This window comes from Typopeltis vanoorti, chromosome 13, assembly GCF_054136105.1.
Source record: "Typopeltis vanoorti isolate ZY-2024b chromosome 13, IOZ_Tvanoo_1.0, whole genome shotgun sequence".
In the NCBI taxonomy this organism is placed as follows: Eukaryota; Metazoa; Arthropoda; class Arachnida; order Uropygi; family Thelyphonidae; genus Typopeltis; species Typopeltis vanoorti.
In genome coordinates, this window is record NC_143561.1 from 110,984,107 (window position 1) to 111,007,828 (window position 23,722).

General features: G+C 36.6%; 1 protein-coding gene across 9 annotated transcripts in view; it reads left to right on the forward strand.

Annotated features, from left to right (window-relative positions):
* LOC150100469 (5'-AMP-activated protein kinase subunit gamma-1-like) overlaps positions 1-23,722 on the forward strand; it is an 855,293-nt gene that overhangs the window by 527,281 nt on the left and 304,290 nt on the right. For all 9 annotated transcript variants that reach the window (XM_090402490.1, XM_090402487.1, XM_090402491.1 and 6 more), the window contains 2 exons: positions 4,765-4,823; positions 22,849-22,894. In XM_090402490.1, coding sequence (XP_090258616.1) covers positions 4,765-4,823; positions 22,849-22,894 — 105 coding nt within the window. The remainder of the gene's footprint in view (positions 1-4,764; positions 4,824-22,848; positions 22,895-23,722) is intronic.

Consider the following 23,722-nt stretch of genomic DNA (forward strand, 5'->3'; position numbering starts at 1 on the left):
ACACTCATACGCCTATTTTTCCTGTCATACTTTTTTATTATTGGCTGGTTCATTCAGTCGACTTTGGCTCATACGCTCTAGCTGCTGTTTTGCCCTTTGTATCGCACCATTCAACAACGCGATCTCAGTCATTGCAGCTATCTCATCATTTTTATTCTCTGTAAAACCATTAATACTATCATTCACACTTTCTACATTCATTCTCTCAGAATTTTCTGGTACAACCTCACCGTTTCTTGTCATATCCCTATTTTCTTCATTCTGAAGTTTGACAAAAATATCACACTCACGATCCTAAATACACTTCAATTTCTCATTCTCCCTACATTTTCTATACACATTCACTCCTTTATTATCTAACCACACTCTGACTGCACTCCGCAAAACGTTCATTTCGCAGATAGTACACTGAATCATCTCCTTTATATTACCGTTCTTGAAAGAAGATGGCGAACCATCATTACTGGCTGCCATTTTCCTTCGTACTGGAGCCATACTTACTTGTAACGTATTTTATCAAATTATAAATTATAAAACACCAAAAACACACAAACAGATGCACTAAGATACGCAAGGCAAACAAAACTACGCAATATTAAAGTTAATTTATCAATGATAACTGAAAATAACAATTATCTTATCAGGAGCTTTCACGAACACTACACGCTACGAATCCCTCTAGCGGCGATTTTGCGGCAATTGCAGTTCATCCATGATCGATTTGTGTATTAATAATTTGTTTTATATGGTACTCTTTTAGGAAAGATAAAAAAAATGAATGCAAAGTAAATGTTTAATAAATGCTTGTATCTACATTAGTTTCTGCAATTTTTTATCAAAAAGTTATCACGAGTCATTTTAGTTTTTTTCTTATAAGCATATATTCTACAATAACAAGCAAAATGACTAGATTCTTTGACACCATCAGCAACACAGTTGAACTATTACACAAAGTGCTTTTATTTGTGGACAAACTGAACACCTTACTTTACTTTCATTCTGAAACTATGAAACCTTTCCATTTTAAAAGATTTTTTAATTTGCTCTTCAATGCACTGCCCTTCATTCAGAATCACTAGATGAACATGAGCTAGAGCTACCTTATATCACATCATTTTTGGACATGTTTTATGTTCTAATATATAGTATATCTTAGATCACTTTTAAGGGAAAGAAAAAAAAAAGTCAATTTCTTCTGTACTATTATAAACAGATGTTGAGACTAAATTCAAAATCATAATAAAAATTGAATGAAATAAATCTCTTATGTTTACATGCATATTGACTTGTTCATCTCGTGTTGTATATTGCATGTGTTGCACATCAGAATGACTCTCTTGACTCATTCTTTCACTTTGAGCAGACACATTTTTCAGAAATTATTATTCGACATCCCTAGGGAGTCCAATGACTCATTGCGATAGTGTGTGCCAACAGCATAGTTGGTCTTCCACGTCTTCTCTTCCCTTCAACTTTCTCTTGTAATATGGCTCTTGTCAGCTGTCCTGAGGAACCTTTCAGAAGGTGTCCTGCAAATCTGCGCTTTCTTTGCACAATGTTCTTGAGCAGTGCTCTTTTCATCCCAAATCTTCTTAAAACTTCTTGATTTGATATAGCTAATCTCTCTGTATAGCTAATCTTTTCCATCCTTCTATAACACCACATTTGCAATGCATTAATTCTTTTTATATCTCTCTTTCTGAATGTCTCACTTTGTCCTCACATAGAAAGGAACTCTGAAGTTCCTTTCTTTGAGATCCAGCAACCTAAATATGGAAATCTTTCCACTTCTAAAATCTTTCCTCTACATCTTATCTTTACTTTATCTACTATTTTTATGCCCATTATCATTATCTTGGTCTTCTTTGTGTGAATCCTTAGTCCATACTCTTTACAGGAGTTTTCAATTCTTTGTACAATTTGATGTAATCTATTTTCATTTTCTGCCACCACCACTACATCATTCACATACCTTTAAGTTATTGATGATTCTTCCATTTATTTTTATTCCTTCCTCTACATCCTCAAGTGCTTCTTTAAGCATCTGTTCACTATATAACTTACATCCTTCTCTAACTCCTCTCTCCACCGGAATTCTCCTGTTTACTCTCCATTTACACATACTGACACCATTTGTGTCCAGTATATTCTCTTTAAAATTTCCAAATCATACGAGTCAATATCAATATTTTCTAAAATATCAAAAAACCTTTTATGTTTCACTGTATCAAATGCCTTTTCAAAGTCTAAAGAACCCAAGTACAACTTTCCGCTATGGTTTAGTGTTTTCTTCCCAATAATTCTTAGACAAGTTATAGCCTCTCTAGTTCTTCTGTTGTTTATGAATCCAAACTGTTACTCATTCATTTCTTTTTCTATTTTATTCTCAATTCTCTCTAAAATGATTTGTGCCAAAATTTTTGCTGTGTGAGTTATAAGACTTATCTTTCTAAAATTGTTACAGTCTAAAATTCCTGTCTTTTTTTGGAATGGGGATAAAAATTGATCTTCTAAACTTCTCTGATAATTCTTGTCCCTCATAAATTCTGTTAATAATTTGCCATAACACTTCCATACCTTTTTCACCTATATTCTTTATAAGTTCTATCTGTATACGTCTATTCCAGGGGATTTTCCTTCTTTCATCTTTTGAATTGCTAGATTCAAATCCTCCTTCATGATGTACAGCCTCTGCCCACTATGCTCTTTCATTTGATTTTTCTCCTCTTCCTCTGTCTTTATAAAGTTTACTTACGTATTCTTCCCATCTCTGTAATATCTTCTCTTTTTCTATCAGAATTTCACCTCTTTCATTCTTGACTGCTCCAGTCCTTTGCATCTTCTCCTTCCTGTCATCATATTAATGTTTTTATAAACACCTTTTATGTCATTTCTTTCTGCCTTTGCTGTTGTATCTTTACTTATTTCATCTAACCACTCTTCCTTTTCCCTTCTTATCTCTCTTTGTATCTCCCTACTCGAGTCTTTATACTCCTTTTTTTTCTCCTCTGTTTTAGAGTTAACTAACTTTCTTCTTTGTGATATTTTCCTCAAAATATTGTCCATCATCCATGGCTTCTTTCTTTTCTCTCTTTCCTCTTCTGTTTTGGCTATATGTAATTCTGTAGCAATAGTTATGCTTTCCTTCAGAATCTTCCATTTTTCACTACCGGAAAAATATAGACCTATTGGAAAAAGCAGTGGAAAAAAAGACTGATGGCTCTTGGAAATGTTATCATTTCCATTTCTCTTGGATATGATAACATTTCTCTTGGAAATGTTATCATATCCAAGAACAGCATTGATTATCTGAATAGAAGAAAGTCACAAACAAGTACTTGAAAAAAAAAAACAGACAAAAAAAAAATTTAAAAAATTACTGGTTGAGATTAGTAAGAGGAAGATGAAATTCCTAGGCCACATTTTTAAAAGAATGATATGTAATGATCACATAAAAACTTCAGATAAGAAGAGGCAGAGGATAACTGTGACATCATTATATAAACGACATGAAGCACTAGACATGCAAAAGTATTATCTAAATCTTCAGAGAGGCACAAGATAAGATGTGGAAAATCATGGCTGGCAACCTGCAGATTGAAGATGACACCCAAATCAGTTATTTTATTTTTATGGGACCATAATGCTTTCAGTTTTTGAACAGATAACTCACAAAAGGCAGTTGAATTCTCACCTGTCTTTTGTGGGTCATTAGATATATGTATACAAATTAAAAATTTTTTTTTTTTCAGAATGCATTGAAAAGCATAAACAATCTGTGAGGATTCATCATTATCAGTAAAAATTTATTATTATTTGACACCTTCAGGGAGTCCAAGACTCATCGATGGAGGGCACCTACTCTACATCCTCTCCTCCACCACTCAATCTCATCCAACCGCATCATCTACATCAATGCCATTTACTGTTCACTACTACCACTAGATGGCAGACAGTAGATGGTGCTGATGTCATCTACTGTCCACCACCATGACTAGCATTTTCACAGACAATCACAAACATCCCATGCCCATGTGCAGGATTCGAACCTGCAGCCTTTTGGCTGGAAAGTGTATACACTAACCACTTGGCCAACCAGGCCATCAATTACTGTTATTGTTATCAGTCAATGTTACTAGAAAATATAAATAAAAGGTGATCACTGAAGCAACTGTTTGTGCCACATTAGATATGCCCCTGCATATAGAATGCTATATAGAATATGGCATTAGCACTGCATATAGAACGCATATAGATCACAAAATGGAATGCTGCTTAAATTTTGTTTGCATCATTAATAAATGATGCACACCATTTGAGTTGCAAACTTGCACTACAGTTTAGGTCAATAATTTTGTAAGTTGTTAGCTGATTTTGAATAACTGTGTATGACTTGGCGGTCATAAATTTTCTCTCTCTCTCTCTCTCCTCCCTCCCTCCCTCCCTCCCTCCCTCTCTCTCTCTCTCTCTCTCTCTCTCTCTCTCTCTCTCTCTCTCTCTCTCTCAGGAGTTGGTGATTTAGAAAAATGTTTATTATGTACAGTTCTATATTCCTTATATACTCTTTTGTGGATTATTCATTAAAAGGTTTTTGTATTAATAAGTGCAAGAGTTAAGTATGTTTAATCATAACCCTCTAGAAAGAATTGAGATTTCCTTTTATGCTAATGATATTTTTGAATTTGTAGCAATATTGAATATCACCGAATTTTAATGATAATTTATTCCGTCTCTTTCTTTCTCCCCTCCCCCTTCTCTCCTCAGGAATGTTGACTATTACAGATTTTATCCATATTCTTAGGACGTATTACAAATCACCTTTAGTAAGTATCACATTTTTACTGCATTGCCATTAAGATAGAGTCAAAAGATAAAAAAGGAAACTTTTTATCCATAAATAGAGTAGACAGACTTTGGAAGCTTCATTTATGTTTTAAACTTGATATAAAACTATTTATTTTAAAGTTATCTTCTGCTAACAACAATTCATCAATGCTTAATGCATTGTTGAATTGTTGCTAATTATTATATGTTGCAAACATAAACAAACTATGCTTGACAGATTTTAATGACCTTTATTGCAAATATGTTATTAACCAGTCATCTAGCCTACATTAAAGATACCAAGAAATTTTATACTTGGTTTTAATCCTTTTCTCAAGGAAGCAAAACAAAGGATTAAAACCAAGTATAAAATTTCTTGGTGTCTTTAATGTATAATAAAACCAAAGTAAAAAACTTTCTACAGTCATCTAGCCTACTTTGCCTTCTGTTGATAAGATAATTATTTTATGTGCTCGTGTCTACTACAAATAAAACTAGTAAATGTAATTTACTAGTTGCTTCCCTTCCTCCCTAGTAGATTTTAATCCCTTAAGGAAAGCATTGATTGATGAATCCACTGCAGCTTTTAAAAGTTGAATCTTACTTTAGCAATCTTTTTTGTGTTAACTCCTACCCAATGAAGGTTGCAGACCTATAGTATATTAATACTGTGGGTGAATTGAGGAATTTTTTCTATTTTTAATAATTTTATGTATATATATATATATATATATATATATATAAAAGATAAGCCAAAATTTGAAACGTTTTTATGTAACGTGTTTTGTCTTACTGGCTCACCAGCCCGGAATTCGGGGGTTTGGGCACCGTAGGTGCCAGGGGGCAGAGCCCACCTAGTATATATATATATATATATATATATATATATATCTTTTATTTTTACATAAGCCAGAAATCCAGAAATCCATTTTCCAAATCAGTTCTATAAGAAGGGTCTTGATCTATGATGTGAGCATGCAGCCTAATTGTTGAAAAGTGGATTTGATAACTACCTGGCCAAGCAAGCATTTTTTGTAAAAATGACATGTTTCTGTGCCACTATTGTTCACTTGATTTGTAAATTATACTTCATTTGATTTTAGAGTGGGATAATCACTTTCTTTATTTGACTTCAACCCAAAAAGGCTATTAGTACTGTGCATGGGTTAAGACTTGTTTATTATTAATTTTTATTTTTATTTATTTCACATATGGGAAGCCTGTTCCCATATGTTCTGGCATCTGTCTCACACCAGACAACCTGAAATGTGCTATTTTCACTGGCCTGCAGTTGAACTTCTCTTCTCTTTGGTTGTAGTTTATCAGCTATCATCAATAACACTCCACCCCACATTCTTTTCTCTCCATCCTCCATGAACCCATTCTATCCCTCTAACTATATCATCTACTGTCAGCCATGTTTCTCTAATGTCAGGTTACTGACATTAGAGACCAGGATGAACTAACCAATGCCAAACACTCCACCCCATTGTTCCAAATGCTCCTGGCATTAGTGTACATAAAGTGCAAAAGCCCCTTAGGTCCATTGCTATCCTGATGGTTTATACTAACCATCCCATTCTGGTTTGTTACCAGTGATACTAATTTCCATTTTATGCCCATTCTTACATTCAGCACCTCACTGATATCTTCATACCCACTCAACAGCCCCCCCCCCCAAAAAAAACTCGTTTTCCTGATTTTCACATCCACTTTAGCTTCACTCAACAATATTCTCCAGACTCTGATACGAAATCCATCAGCATCATCACTTTCCTGATATGTAACCCCAAGGGATGTTCAGGTTACCACGAAAGCACTACTACATGTTACACTGACATTATTATTAATCTCCTATCAACAATTTTTCCCCAAATCAATCTATTACTTGTGGGCATTCCAATATTGTCATATCTAACATTTAATGCTTCTATGGCACTTCTGACCAAATCAATCCACCCAGATCTTGGTCTTCCTCTCAGTCTCTTTCTTGTTATCTTGGATCAAAGACCTGTTTTGCTAACCTTTCTTCACCCATTCTATTTAAGTAGCCATACCACCTTAGATTTGCTCTTCTGATACATTCTTGAATGCTAATAATGTCAAGTACCTTTCTAATATCTTCATTTGTAATACTATTCTGCCATTAATACCTTTGGTTCAGTCCCCTAATTTTTCTCAGAACCCTCATGTCTGTGGTCTCTGGTCTTCGTTCAAGTGCTTTATTTCTAACCCAACTCTCAGGTGCATAACTTAAAACTGGTTTGAACACTGTCTTGTATACTGCTGGTTTGGCGTTTTGGCTAATTTCTCTCTTATTCCATATAAATTTATTCAGCTGGCTACCCACTATACCAGCTTTGCTTATTCTCTTGTCTATTTCCAGATTTAACTTGCCATTTTCACTAAATACTATGTCTAAATAGCTAAAATATTTTACTTGTTCAAGGATCTCCATTCAGAATGCAGCTGAAGTTTTCTATTCTCCTGCCTATTTTCATAGTTTTGGTCTTTTTATTCTGATTTTCATGCCAAATTTGTTACAGCTGTTATTCAATTTAGTTAGTCCAGGAGACTTGCGTAAGATGCATTTAGGAGTACAACAGTATAAAGCAAAGAGCTAAGTCTGACAAGTTCAATTCTAATATCAGACTTGATGCCACTTTATTTCATAGTGTGATCCATATAAATGATTCATATGAGTGGAGATAATGTGCATCCTTGTCTTACCCCTGATTTTACACGAAACCATTCTAATTGCTGACTGACAACTTAAATATAGACTATATATTGCTCTGTTTAATGTTCCTTTTAACACATATAATTGTAGTGTTTTGAAAAGATTTTTCTGGGCACCTTGTCGTATGCATTTTCTTGATTTTTTGAAGATTCTCATGTCTGAACATGTAAATGACGTTGAGAAAAAAAGACAACACAAATCAAATTTGGCATCACATATACCTTTACTACAGGCTATCAAGTAGTTTGGCAACAGACAAAAATGTCTTATACTGATCACAATTGTTTTACAAAGAAAGTTCAAGGACACCTCACATATGCTAAGGTTCCCCACACAATGTAATAAAAATCAAGGCTTAATCCAACACCAAGCTTAGTCTGCTTTAATTAAACATCTAATTGCCATAGACCTAGGATATGTCTTGCGTGATACTACAGAACATGACAGCAACAACCAGCAGTGTTTTTCAACATGCATAGAGTAATTTACCCCCCACTTAGTACTAAGCTCGTTGCAACATGTGCAGCTGCTGCTCAATATCCCTACAGAGTGCACCTTGAAACCCTCAGAACAAATGTCTTCTCTTCCTCCTTCATCCCTGCAACTGAAAATATATATACACCTAAACCTCTTTTTGTGCGATAGATACGTTCCTAAAAATTACGCGTAAATAGAATTTGTGTAAAAAGAACTACTGACTCCATAGAAAAAGTGAAGATTGGTTCCAAACCTGAAATATAAGCAAAATTATGAACAAAACAAACATTAAATTCGTTAGGATCATAAGATTTTTATTTACATTTCATGGAGAACACACATATATATAATGAATTTTAATAACTTAAAAAAAAACATCCATTTCAGTTGTTTGCAAAGGATTCTATAAAAAAATTATGTTATTCGCTATCAGTTTCTGACAATAAACGCAAAAGCTTTCATTTTCGTGAGACTGTAATATCATTAGAACTACTAGATATGGTATTTTCGTCATCGACTTCCACCTCAACTTGTGGAATTCTTGTCATGTCTTGAACAAAAGTACCACTAGTTGTTTCAGTAGTTTTAGGCATGAACTCGATTATTAATCGCTGTGCTGATGCTTTAGATAAGTCTGGATATAATTATCTGTATGAAGACATTAACAACTTAAGCTCACGTGAAAACTTTCCAGTACGTTCTTCATTTGGATCATGTTGGGAAAAATAATTGCCTAAATTACTGGCCATTTTAAGACCTTCTTTAATAATATCAGCAGTAAAAGTAGGATTATCTTGATCATTATCATTAACCTCTTTGCTTTCAGGAGTCTCAGAAACAATCTCCACTATTTCGTCTTCGCTAAGAGGTTTATCAATTAACAATTCTTCGATATCTGCCGCTGTAAGATCATCGAATCCTTCTCCACCAATTTCACATGGCAAACTTATTATATTGTGGAACAGGAACATTCTCTTTAACACATGCGGGCCAAATAGCTTTCCAGCATGCATTCATAGTTTCTGGTCTCAATTCAGATAACGATAATAGAACCTGATCAATACAATCCATAATTGCAAATGTTTTTCACACATCCATACAGTGTATCATCATTTAGCTTGTTCAAAACATACTGAAATGTTCGTCTGACATAATAAGTTTTAATTAGAAGAAACACACGTATAAACCACAGTGAAAATTATTTAATTGTAAATATTTCATCCTAAGTATCTTAGGACATCATCAGTACAGTATCTAAACAAAAATTAGGAATAACATACAGTTAGGGCGCATGGTTACAATAGAATCTCATGAAAACGTGCATAACGTGCTAAAGTAGTACAAAAAAAAAAAAAAAAAAAAAAAAAAAAAAAAGTTAATTATTTAACACAGTTTTTGTATGATAATTTCCCATACTTTAGGAATAGTAAGAATGTCGTTTAGGTTTGGTCTGTGTAGTAGGGCTTCAGAACTTTCTTTTGTATAAACGTTCATGTTTAAATAAAGATCTATGTAAAAGTTTAGCCTTTTCCCAATGGATCCTATGGTTTGGATTTTCAATTCTGTGTTGAGAGAGGCCAGATTTCTGCGGTTTAAGAAGACGAATGTGGTCTTGATGTTCCGAGATGCGTTTCTGAACAGACCTACCTGTCTGTCCAAAGTAAGATAATTTGCATGAGCATGGAATCTCATAAACACCAGGTAACATCAAGGGTGAGAATTTGTCCTTAGGAGAAGGTAATAAGTTATAAATTTGGTTGATAGGTTTGTAAGTAGTGGCAAAATTGTATTTCTTCATAATTTTAGAAAGACGTTCTGAGATGCCTTTAACGTAAGGTATGGGAATCCTATGCACTTCTTCCTGTCTGGTTTGATGTATGCAGAAGTGACTGATGATTTTTTGAGTTGTTTTGGGATTATATCCATTTAGGATGGCTGTATTTTTGATAACTTCTAATTCCTGGTTTAAAGATTCTTCAGAGGAGCAGAATTTGTGTGCTCTGGAAACTAGTGATTTAATAATGCCAGATTTCTGAGATGGATGATGATCAGAAGAATTGTGAATGTAGCAACCTGAGAATGTAGGCTTGCGAAAGACGGAAGTGGCGATGGAACCATCTTCTTTTCTTTTGATGTGTAAATCCAAAAAAGAGATACCCTGTGGAGATTCTTTTTCTAACGTAAAGTTGATGCGATGATAAAGAAGGTTAATTTTATCTAGAAACAGTAAAATGAAGTATCTGGCTGCAGTGTTTTAATCTGTTCATAAAATCTCAATACTGATTGCTTGATGGAATTTCCATCAACTGGCATTCTTTTTTGTACATTATCTTCTATCCACATCACTGAAGCTTTTTCAGCCTTTTCTAGAACAACATCTTTTGTGTATGATGATAATTCTGCACTCGATTTTGTACCAGAACATACCGCTTTTCTAGTAGCCTCTTCATTTTTCTTTATAGATCTGACATTTTTTTATGGACTCCAAAATGCTCACCCACAGCCATCGCACTCCCCAGTTTGAAGACGATCTAAAATTTGAATTTTTATATCCAAGGAAACGGCTTTCCTTTTTTTTTTTTTTTTTTTGGTTATCAGCAACAACATCATGTGAGGGCTGGATTAAAATCTTCGGTTAATGAAATGAAGTTTGAAAATTACATATAGCTTACCATTTATTATTTCTTGGCAAAATTATTAATTTTATAACGAAATTTTTATTTTAATTTCACTTACAAAATACAAATGCAAAAAATGCGGTAATAACTATGTTGTCTACTCAAACAGCAAATTCAAACCACTAAGAACTGCTTTTTTATGCGCAGTAGTCAGTTATGTAATTTGGGGAATTCCCAATAAATGAAATTCGTAAGGATTTAGAATTTTCTTAATTGAAACGAGAATGCAAAAAAAAAAAAAATCTCAGAATTTTCCAGATTTTAGAATTTTCTTAATTGAAACGGTAATGCAAAAAAAAAAAAAAAATCTCAGAATTTTCTTAATTGATATGAGAATGCATTTCTACAAAATTCTCAGAATTTTCTTGAATTATGGATTTTTTCCTAACTTAGACTTTAGGTTGGTCGTGTAAAAGGGAATAAAAATCGCTTAAAACAAAATTATTTTTGATATCCCAATTCGCGTATCTCCGAATTCGCATAAAAAAATTTGCATAAAAAAGAGATTTAGGTGTATATATATTTTTTTAATGTTTTTTTTTATTTTTATTTTGGATACTTATTTGTATATATACCAATTATTACGTGATAACATCTAATGTGTGTGTGTAATTAGTTGTTCTGGTCTTTTTTTGTGTTTAATTTTTGCTAGTACCAATGTTGATGGAAGTCTGATGACTTATGAAACTTGTAGGGTTATGTTTGTTTATTTTTTATTAAATTCATTTTTTATCTATAAAGATGTGATCAGCCTCGGGCTCACTTTAGTGAGTATGGGCATGGCAAACCGAGGTACCCGATGTTTGACCATGCCTTACTTCATGTAATATACATGTGTTATATTATCTATAGACTGGTCTCTCCTCTTCCTCCCTTGCTTCTTTCTTTCTTCTCTTCTTGCTCCTTCCCCCAAATGCTATTAGTGTATTTGAAGGGAATCTTTCCTATTTTGCTGTGTCATTTCGGCTTGTGCTAACAGGACATTATCAAACACTGTAACATGATCAGGCCATCAAAAAATTTTCATACCGCATCGTCCGTCTCACGGGTTACCAAGGGACGCGTTCGGGTTTTGCAGAGAGACCTGTTCGAAAAATATGTTACAGTATCCCTTAGACACCACTCCTCAGCACTCTGTTAGAGGAAACTCCATCAATGGGCTCGCTACCCGTTTGGGGAGGTATTTAGGGGCAGCGCAAAGAAATGGTTCTGCAAAAGGACGGAAATGGCAACGACAAGGGCACCAGACTATGGTTTTCGGCAACTGGAACGTCTTCTCTCTGATAGGAAAGGAGTTGGAACTAGTCGAGGAAGCCAAGCACTAATAGCTAGACTTAGTCGTGCTTTCTTCGACCAAGAGGAGAGGCTCTGGAACTGTCGACCTGGATAAGGGGTGGAAGCTCTACTACTCTGGTGTGAGCTCGACAATGTCTGCTCAGGCGGGTGTGGGGATACTCACAAGCCCCTGACTGTGTTGCTGAGTGGATCCCATTGGGGGGACGGGTATGTGTGTTAAGGCTTCAGATGAAAAATCATGATTTGGCTGTGGTGCAAGCCTATGCACCTAATCTGGAGTCAGAATACTCTGCCTTCCTAGAGGAAGTGGATGCTGCTTTTGACAGGGTGGCAGACATGGAATCAGTCCTGCTAATGGGTGACTTCAATGCACATGTTGGAATAGATGACTAGACATGGAGGGGTGTTGTTGGGAGGAACGACGCCCCTGACCTCAACGTGAATGGGTTGAAATTATTGGACTTCTGCTGTACTAACAGCTTGTCCATAATGAATACCTTCTTCCAGCACGGAGAAGTCCATAAGTATACCTGGTACAGGGATACACTAGAACAAAGGTCTCTGATCGACTTCTTTATAGTCTGAAGACCTATTTTCCTCAGTGTTGGATGTTTGTGTGAGAAGAGGGGCAGAACTATCAACTGACCACCACCTTGTTGTGTGCACTTTACGGCTTCAGAAACCAGATGCTACCATCAACGCTGGTAGGCCTAAGCAGCTATACCACATGAAATGGGAGGCATTTGAAAATGAAGCTGTGAGGAAGAATTTTGCAGATGACATTTCCTCCAGGTTCAAAGAGATTCCCAAGCATACTGCAGATGTTGAGGAGGAATGGAAGCTGTTCAGAACAGCTATCACTGCCTCTGCACTTTCATGCTATGGCAGAAAGCGGCCTGGCGTGGCAACGGGCAGTGAGAAAAGGACACTGTGGCGGAACCAAGAAGTCCAAAAAACTGTCCGGGCAAAAGAGGAGTCCTACCTAACATGGCTTAGGGTCAGGTCACATGAGATGCATTTGCGGTATGCTGAGACACAAAAAGCTGCTGCTGAGGCAGTAAAGACAGCAAAGCAGAAGGCTTTGAAATCCTTTGGAGAAAGATTAGCCTCATCCTATGCAAATTCAAACAAAGTATTCTGGTAGACCATCCACCGCCTTCGAGGGAGGAAATTTTGCACAGCAAGGGCAATTAAGGCCTCTGATGGTGCACTTTTAACAACCGAGAAGGATATCCTCCATTCTTAACCCAGGTGGCCCAGCAGTTATGGACATCCAAGAGGTACAGATCAGGGCAATGACTAGTCTCACAGCAGAAGAGGTCCATTTTGCAATAAAATCGCTAAAATCAGGCAAGGCAGGCGGCTGGCGATGATGTAATTCAGCCTGAAATGCTAAAAGCCTTAAATCGAGACAGTGTTCTCTGGCTGACTTGAGTGTGTCAGACTGCTTGGATATCTAGGCGAGCACCAAAGCAATGGCAGACAGGTATAATAATACTAGTCGTCAGGAAGGGAGACCAGAAGGATTGCATTAACTATCGTGGCATCTTTCTGCTCAGCCTGCCTGGGAAAGTGTATGCTAGGTGCTTGGAAAGACAGTGCAGGAGCATAGTTGAGTCAAAGTTCCAGGAACACAATGTGGCTTTTATCCTGGTAGAAGTACAACTGACCAAATCTTCACTTCAAGGCAAGTCTTTGCAAAATCTTGGGAATATGCCAAGAATGTCTACACATGTTTTGTGGACTTGGAGAAGGCATATGACTGGGTTCCTCGGGATATAATCTTTGGCATGTAGTACATAAGTATGGAGTGGATGGCCAACTATTAGCTGCCATCAAGTCCCTGTATGAATGCCCAGAGTTTTGTGTCAGGGTAAACAGCACAAAGTCTGAACCTTTCACAGTCTCTGTTGGCCTCTGCCAAGGGTGTGTTCTGTCACCCCTCCTTTTCATAATATTTATGGACTGGATTGATAGGCACAGCCGAGGCAGTGAGTATGTCAAATTTGGAAGATGTAGCATTGGACATCTGCTTTTTGCAGATGACCTAGTTCTGCTTAGCTCTTCCACAGATGACTTCTAGTGGACCCTGGATAGGTTTGCAGATGCTGGAATGAAGATCAGTGTGGCCAAAACTGAAACATTTGTGGTCTCAAGACAACCATCTCAGTGCACTCTACATGTAAGTGGAGTCACAATGAGGCAGATGGAGAAGTTTAAATACCTTGGGTCCATATTTACGAATGAAAGAAAATGGGACGTAGAGCTCCATATTCACGAATGATGGAAAATGGAACGTAGAGCTAGATACTTGAATTGGCTTAGCAAGCTCAATATTGCGGGAGCTTGGTCGTTCGGTAGTATTGAAGGTGGGAGTTAAGCCAGAAGGCAAAGCTGGCTGTCTTCAATACTGTCTATGTCCCCATCCTCACCTATGGTCATGAGAGTTGGGTAATGACCGAAAGAATGCGGACATGAATCCAAGCGGCTGAAATGAGCTTCCTTTGAGGGGTTGCGTGGCTGACAAGACTCGACAGAGTCAGAAGCTCTGCAATTTGGGAAACCCTCAATACTCAACTGCTGCTGCTTTGTGTTGAGAAATCACAGTTACGTTGGTACAGACATCTGGTCAGAATGCCACAAGAGAGGCTCCCTCAGCAGGCCCTCTTTGCCAAGCCAGAGGGTGGGAGGCCAAGTGGAAGACCAAGGACTCACTGGATAGATTATATCCAAAACCTTGGGTGGACACATTTGGGAATCCCACCAGAACACCTGAGCTTGGTCGCAGAGGATCGTGACCATTGGAAGATCCTCTTGCAGCTGTTGCCTCCACAACCCAATTAGGAAACGTGGGCCTTGAAGTTTTATGTATGTATGTAAGATGTGATCTCAATATGGGAAGCTTTTCACAAAGCTATGGGTTGCATATGTAACCATGGTGGTCTGTATCTGGAAGGGACCACAGGAGGGATGCAGAAAGCAGAGTCTCTGACCCATTGTTCAATCTTTATTTTCCCATGGCATTTCCAATATTAGCATGTTGAACCAATGTGACTGTGCTAGCAATTTTGGACCTGTCTGAACAAATTATATTCTTTATTATCTGAAATTACATTTACATCACAATGGTACATCAAGTATGATGAAAGCTGGGACATATCAGTGGTTATACAAAGTTATTCTGTTTCAACAGGAAGCTACTTTAACATTTTCAGCTGTACTAGAATTAAAGTTAGGGTTCTATCAGCATGCGAAGCATTAATGGGAAAGAAGTGAAGTTATCAGATAAGTAACAAAAATACAATATTGTTTATGTTCCAGGCACAAAGAATGCCAAAATGAGCGTTTCTAAATATAGGATGATTTATTCAAGGGTAGCTATAGTATTTGACACTACATGTGAAAATAAATTTTTGAGTGTGAGCCAGTTTCAAGCAGAGTGGTATGGGCAAATTTCCTAATGGTAAATTGAAATTATTTCTCCTTGTGGTCACATGAAAAGTGATAGTAAGGAGGAGTAGAGTTTTTGAACCATTAGAGATGGCAGCTGATATAAAGAAAAGAGAACGAGAAACTGGCAGTTTTTTTGGATGAAACATAAACCAATAAACCACAGAACATGAAATGGTTTATAAATGTCTTGAATGTTTTCGGGAGACTTAAAGAAAAAGACGGGGCCAGTATACTAAAAGCTAGCTTGCTAGATTTCTCTTCAGGATGGACTAGTTATTACGATAACATAGTTTACTATAACTTTACACATAATTTATTCTTTCTTTATAGGTACTTGTGCCATATCTTTACTTTATTTCACATGAAACACAAAGAAATAAGTGAATAATGTTTATTCAAAGGCCATATATTTCAGTCTGAAAGTTACAGGCCATCATCAGTGGCAAATGGGAGTTTAATACAAAGTAGAATGCAAACAGAGGATTGATTCGAAACATTGGGAGCTGTGCGATGTTATGCATGACACAAAGCAAAGGCAAGACTCTCCCATATCTTTTATATTGAGAGGCAATTGTTCAGATTCGAGTTACAATGTTAAAGTAAGGCTTCAGCACATTCTTTAAAAAAATGTTTTCAACTGCGTGATTTTGTGGTCTGTATCTATTCCACGTTTTGCAAGGTCCAATTTCCCCAATTTCCTACAAATTCAGTGCCCTTGCCCTTGTTTCCTAATCAAGGCCCACATCCTACTGTTCCAAATAATCAGGTGGTTAACATCTCAGAATGCCCCTTAACTGAAAGTGAAATTATCATTTTGTATTTGGTCACTTAACATTAAAACTTGAGTTTTATTCTTGGTTTATTCGTTGACCATATATTAATAAATGATATACACAAATTGTCAACAAGTTGCACTAGCTATTCTGTCTGGTTTCTTCAGGACAAGTATGACGATACAATAATGTTTGCTAGTAAAAAAAGAATAGAGTAACATAGTCAAATAAATTAAAATTAAAACTGGCGCGTAAGCATGGAGCGTGGTGTCTCATTCATTGTTTATTAAGCGTGTTGTGTAGTTCTTAGCAAAATGAAATTCTGGTAAGCTGAGTGAATTTATTAGGCTTTTCCAGATGTCTTTCAGAATCATTCCTTGATTTCTGTTTAGATTTTCTCCCGAACAGTGTACAACCGCGGCTTCTTTGAAGTTTCTACATCGAAAATCTTCTTCTATATGAAGCATGGAGTTGTTATCCCAAACGATGGTGTGGATAGAGATCGAGAAGTGATGGGCTAATCCTGAAGTGTCTGTTTTGTTGTTCACGTCCCCTATGTGTTCTTTTTTTCAAATTTCCAGGCTTCTTGATGTTTGGCCTATGTAATTTAATCCACAGGAACATGGGATATTGTATACAGCTGCGTATTTGAAGAAGGCATTGATGTCCTTAGAAGATCTTAAAATGTAGCATGTAGTGTTGATAGGTTTGAGAGCAACTCTGATGTTGAAAGACTTCATGAGTTTGGCTATTTTTTGTTGAAACTGAGCCTGCATAAGGGATGATGATGTATATTGCGTGACAGGAGGTTGTTGCTGTGGGGAGTTTCTATGAAGAATCTTTTTGATTATATTTTTTGGGTAACTGTTGTTTACTAGTGTTTGAGATATGAGAGTGAGTTCATCAAGGAGATGTTTTTCTTCCGAGATAATATTGGTTGCTCTATTTTTAAGCATATGTATTATGCTAAGTTTTTGCGCAATATGGTGAGACGATTTTAAGTGCAGGTAACGTCCAGTGTCTGTTGGTTTCCGATAGATTGTGAGCTGTATTTGTCCATTCTCTTGTTTCTTTATTAGTGTATCTGGAAAAGGCAATTGATTATTCTTTTCCAGCTCTAACGTGAACTTTATTTTTTTGGTGAAAGAAATTTATTTTTGTAAGGAAATCAAATAAGGTATTTCCAAATAAGGAACATGACTAGATGTTCTTCGGACTTGCAACGAAGTCTGAAATCTCCACACCCACTGACGCCACGCTTATATGGCGCACCAAAAGTGCACAAAATTGGAGTTCCACTTCACCCGATATCATCGACGGAAGGAATTCTCTTTCATATCTACTGGTTAAACATCTAGCCCATCTTTTGAAAGATAATATAAAAAACTCGGATTCCTTCATAAAGAATTCCAAGCATTTCACTGAAAAATTAAAAGGCATCATCATCATCTTAAAAACAGACATCCTTGCAAGCCTAGACGTAGTTTCGTTATTCACCAACACACCTGTTGAAGAAGATATCAAGATCATAGAAAATCTCTATCCACATGACACAGCTCAGCTTTTTTGCCATTGCCTCAAATTTAATTGTCTCATCAAACAACTTGATGGCTTAGCCATGGGCAGTCCCTTATTACCTCCTTGCGCTGATCTGTTCATGGAAAAACTAGAAGCTGACATCCTTTCCAAAGTAAATCCAAAGCCATTGCTTTGGTGGAGATATGTAGATGATGTGTTCATTATTTGGAAAGGCACAGAAAATACCTTATTTGATTTCCTTACAAAAATAAATTCCTTGCTACTCAGCACTCTTCAAAGAAACCAAATAAAATGGCTCAGCCACCAACTCAGACATCCACCTTCTGCTTCCGTTGATGCTCTGATCCTCTATTCCCCTACAGATGGAAAAAGAAAAACAGGCGGACCTCGAACTCCATATTGAACAATCCTCAGCAATATTCTCCTCGTTTCCCCCAACTCTCGACAACATAGATCTGTCAGTTAGCATATGACAGAGAAGCCTGGTTTTCCTTCACATTATAAGAACCTCCAAGTTCTATCTTAGTGTACACAGACTACTCATTTGTTTTGATTGTTTTCCTTATTTATAATTGTACAATTAGAAATATGATGATGATGACAGCCAAACAATTTAATTGGAAGTTTTGGTATTGAGTCACTTTTCACTAACATACCTCTTGAAGACACACTTCATTTACTCACACAAGTCTTTCTGAAATTCACTTCTTCATTCGCTCTGATTAGTATTTTTTGTCAGAACAGAATCTGCAGGTAAGTTGAAGAACTGCCATGGGAAGGCCTCACTCTCCTGCTCTTGCCAGCTTCTATTTGGAACCTTTAGAAGGCATTCTTTTTTTTCATCCATACATCCTCAGCCTTCGTTTTGGGGTACATTATATAGGTGATGTTTTTGCAATCTGGCCCCAGAACAAAGATACATTACCTTCCTTTTTAGCAAGCAGAGACAATCTGCATCCACAAATTAATTTTACTATGGAAATAGAAAAAGACAATTAATCATCCGTCTTAGATATCTTACTCATTAACACATCATCAGCTGTTCCATTTATCAAAAGCCTACTTTCACTGGACACTACATTCAACACAGGTCAGGTTCTCACCATCCCTTTCAAAAGATTGGAATTATCATAACTTTATTATGACATACATCATCTGCTTTATGCTGTAACAGCTACAGCAAGAATTTTTAAACGTCAAACAATATACAAAACTCAATGGCTTCTCAGACCAGACCACACATCTCTTAGATTCCTATATTCTTGGCTCAAATAACAAGGAAATAGTATGCATAGTGTCCAGCCCATATATTTCTGTTATTTCAGAACCAATTTCTAGAATTCTCAAGAATTACAGTCTAGTGGTTACATTTATTCTAATCAACAAACTATCATCATTTTCCCCTCTTGTTCTTCCTGGCATCTACCAAGTTTCTTGTGACTATCATCTTTCGTATTTTGGACAAACTGGATGTTCAGTGGGGAAAAAAAACAACACCACCACCATGCATATCATCATTAGGAAATTCAAGAAATCAGGCCTTGCAAAACATTAATAGATACAGACCACAATATCATGTGGTCTGAAACACACTTACTCCATCGTTGTTGCTACAAAGTGCTGAAGCCTTATGTCATAATCTGAACTTGAATTGGAAACACTGCCACTCAATATCAAAGATGTGGGAGAGTTATTTCAATTACACATCATTAAAGTTTTAATTATTAATACAGTTAATAAGTAATAATATAATGTCTCCTCATTTATTGTGTCATATATAACTGACTGGTAATTATTCCACTCATTACCACTCTCCAAGCAATAAAATCTAGTCTTACACCCTTTCTTAACCACACTTATTCTGCCACCTCTAAGCACTGAAAAATTTCCTCTACATCAATCCTATAAAGCCATTTTCGCAACTTAAGTGTTCTCTATCATATATCCCCTTATTTCTGCTGCCTTTTACAACCCACCGTTTGTTGTCATAAGGAGAATTCTACAGAGTACTTGTCATCTTGTTCACTTGCCTGTGAATCCTCTACCATCTCCTAATCCCAAGAAACCCAGACAACTAGACCTGTGCACAGTCATCCAGATATAGCATTAAGGATTTATGAAAAGGAATGAAAATTTGTTTATCACTACTTGTTAGTGTATTCTTCTATTCTTGTCACCTTTGCAATATGTCCTTAGAACCTCAATCTGCTATTTACCAACACCCCTAAATCAATTTCCTGAAGTGCATTTCCATCAATGTGTTACAAAACTTGTAATATTTTCATTCCAAATTCTTAATCTTACACCTTGCCACATTAAACTAACAGCCGTTTTCTTTTGTCCATATCGCCAGTTTATTTAAATTGTTCTATTGGAGCAATTTAAAATGTTAACATCATCTTTATTGACTGTTGGATCTACCTAATTTTGCATCATTTGCAAACAAGTGAATATTTCAATCAGATCATATATTCCTTGTGAAACACATCAGGGGGGAAGACTGTTCCACAATCCAGCGGTACCAGGGATGAATGAGGAGGAGGAAAAGAAACTTGTTCTGTGGATTTCATGGTGTACTGTGAAGGGATGTTGGGTGGTAGCTGCACCTTTTCCAATGGACTGAGTACTGGGTGTGGGAGAATTATATGCTATTTCAGATGAACATTTGCCATGGAAATATTTATAGAATGCACATATTGCAGAAACCAAATGGCTGTGTTTTGATACCAAAACATTGTGTTTTGATATCATTAAAGTTTACTGAATTATCTACACTGCACTTTCTCAAGTGCTAGAAGATGGGTGTTTAATTCATTGGCCATAAAAGATCTTGAAGCTGAGTACTTTGCTGATGAATAGGATTGGATGGAATGAGAGAAAATTATTGGTTTATGAGAGAATGAGTGCACATTAAAGCACAGAGCCTTGTGTACTTTGGCATTGATGGGAAAAAAAAAAAAAAACAGATGAAAGGGAACGATTCACCATGACATGTATTGAAAGACCAGAGAGAGGATGATGGTAATCCATTCACAAAGGATAGGATGAGACCATAAGATGGTAGTTTGGAAAGAAGGCATGATGCCAGACTCAGATGTCTTGGAAATATCAAGAGTGACCACATGAGATTCTCCAAATCTTTCCATGGCCTGTTTCCAAAATTCGGTAAGGTTAGCGAGAAAGTTTGCTGTAGAATGAGAATGATGGAATCAATATTGGTGATTACTATTTAACTGATGGGCCTCTAGGTAGTCAAAGAGCTTTGCTACTGACATTCTTCTTCATCACCTTTAAGAGTATTGAGGCAAAAGTAATGAGATGATAGTGTGATGGATTACTTTCCCTTCCCTTCTCATCCATCCCTTAGGACAGAGTCCACTAATGGGGGGGGGGGGTATGACGAATTAATGCACCTGGCTCACCACTCCTCTGCTGCATCCGTAAGGGCAAGTATTCATGACTGTAGATCTCTGTATGTTCATAGAGCTGGTTTGCCTGTTTTGAGGGATGAAAAACCTGAGTTTCTGGATGAAAAACTCCTCTACCTCCATATGAGACAGCTAACTCACCTTTAGTCAAAAGAAACCAGATGAAAGTATCCTACATCATAGGAAGCGAAACCAGGTATTTCTGATCAAAGGGCTTCATCTATACTGACTGACCTATGGAGGCTCTGGATTACTTTTATTTCCCTTTTTTTTTTTTTCAAAAACAGGTTGAATAAAAGGTTGCTTATGAACAGTTAGATGTCAGATAAGTAGGACAACTCATCTGGCATCTATCTAACAGTTCATTAGTATCAAGGCTATTTGGTATTTTCCTGATATTCTTCTTTTGGAAGGTTAGAGAAACATACTCATGGTGATTTGTGGAATACTGGGGAATATTTGTCTTGGTCATCTAAACAAGTGAGGAGAAGATTGATGCCAGTAATTCTGTGGCCATAGTGGCCTCTTTAGGAGCAATGGAATAATATTGCCATTATTTCATTAGTATAATGAGAGGTGGAAACATAGTTTGACAGAAGTTTTGCTCAATAGCCCCTTGTCTCACTGTTAAGGTAATTGGATTGTATGTGATCAACTTCATGAGATACATAAGCAAATAACTGGGTGAAGTTTTCGGGTGAACAAATGAAGGCAATGAAGTATGACATGAAAATCTTGAGCCAAAGCACATCATACAGATGGGATTCCTGATCTGACTCTGGAATCTTATGTTGTCTGTAGTGGTTGCTAAATAATAGAAAAAATTAAAGACAGTGGCATGCAACTACGGTGACAAACTGATTACCACTCCCACACAAGGAGTACCCAGACTCCAGTCCAACATGATTGGGACTGTTAGACCACCCTTAATATGATTTTTCTCCTGTGGCTCAGACGATTACTCATATTGTGATGACTCCCCAAGGCACCAATTTCATGCTGGTGTTTTACAGGACATCCACAAGGTGACAGATGAGGCCTTGGATTGACTTTCCAGACTGGACATTGACCTGTAGCTGTTCAGTATTCCTTTTGCCATAAGAATAAATAAATAAGAGGGTAGGTGCCTTACTAGGACAAGGCATCCACTTTTTTCATGTATGATTTTTCAGTCACTCTTTTTCAGTTATAATTTGAATTGCTTCCATAGCATTCTAACTGAGTGCTCTCTCTTCCACAGTTGAAATTTGTGCTCAGTCCTCTGAAATAATTTTACACTGGTTAGGAAACCAGTGAAATATTAGCAAGTTCAATAAATCAATTATTGTTTCTTTTTTTTGGTCTTGTTTATGCCATGAAGCACTGTTATGAATAATCACCAATTCCCAAGCCTTTCTATTCATATACACTTTTTCAGTGATTTCTTTTTAAAATTCAAAAATTGTAGTAATGTGGAAGTTTCAGAAAGTGGTGCATTAGGTTATTTACACACTGGGCATCTACTTAATTTGAAGATCATTCAATATGCAGTATTACTTAGTAAAGAAAAAAAAAAACTGGCTTCATGATTTTATGCTTATTTTTTATTGTTAAGGAAGAGTACTGGCAATCATTGTTCATCATTATTTTTCATATTTTAGGTTCAAATGGAAGAACTTGAAGAACACAAGTTAGAAACATGGAGAAGTAGGATTATTTTTAAAATTTTCTTTTTTAACTATGTGATATATCAGCAGTTATTTGTGTATTTCATATCACTTGAATTCAAAAGTTAATGAACATAATGTGCATTATGATTAGTACAGTTTTGGTTATATATATATTAATCCAGCAGACAACAGGTTGCAAAACTATAGTCTGTCAGCCTGACTGAGCAGTTAGTATATCCACTCTCCAACTTAATAGCTTGTGGGTACTGCTCCTAGTACAAGCAGCATTTGTGAATTCTTTAGGTTTATGAAGTAGGTTCTAAAAGTTTCCAACTGAGATACAATTTTAAAATGCTGTGCATAACAAATAGCACCATCTATGGGAAGCTTAGTGTACCAGTTTGAATCCTCTACCTGTGTCATTTAGTTGAAGGTACTAGTTTGACTAACAGATGGCTCTAAGTGGCCGCAATGTTAAAAATTGAGTACCGTGCTGTGATAAAGTTTTTTACCAAAGAAGGGCTTTTTCCAAGTGCTCTCAGACAGCGATTGGATGGTGTTTATGGGGAACTCCTCCTTCATATTCCACCCTGAAGGAATGAGCTAAACAGTTTTGCCTAGGAAGAGAGAGAGAGCATCAAAGATGATCTTCATGATGGTCGGCCTGTGAAAGTGATGACTGAGGAGAATACTTTCTTGTTGAGGAGGAACTACTCAATTACAGATGGCTGAAGCTCAGAGAAAGCTCAGCAAGGTTGGGGTTTTCTATAACAACCATCTTTCGCATCATTCACGAGAAACTTCATATGACGAAGGTCAGTGCAAGGTGGGTGTGATGACTTCTCTCTTCAATTCAGAAGGAACA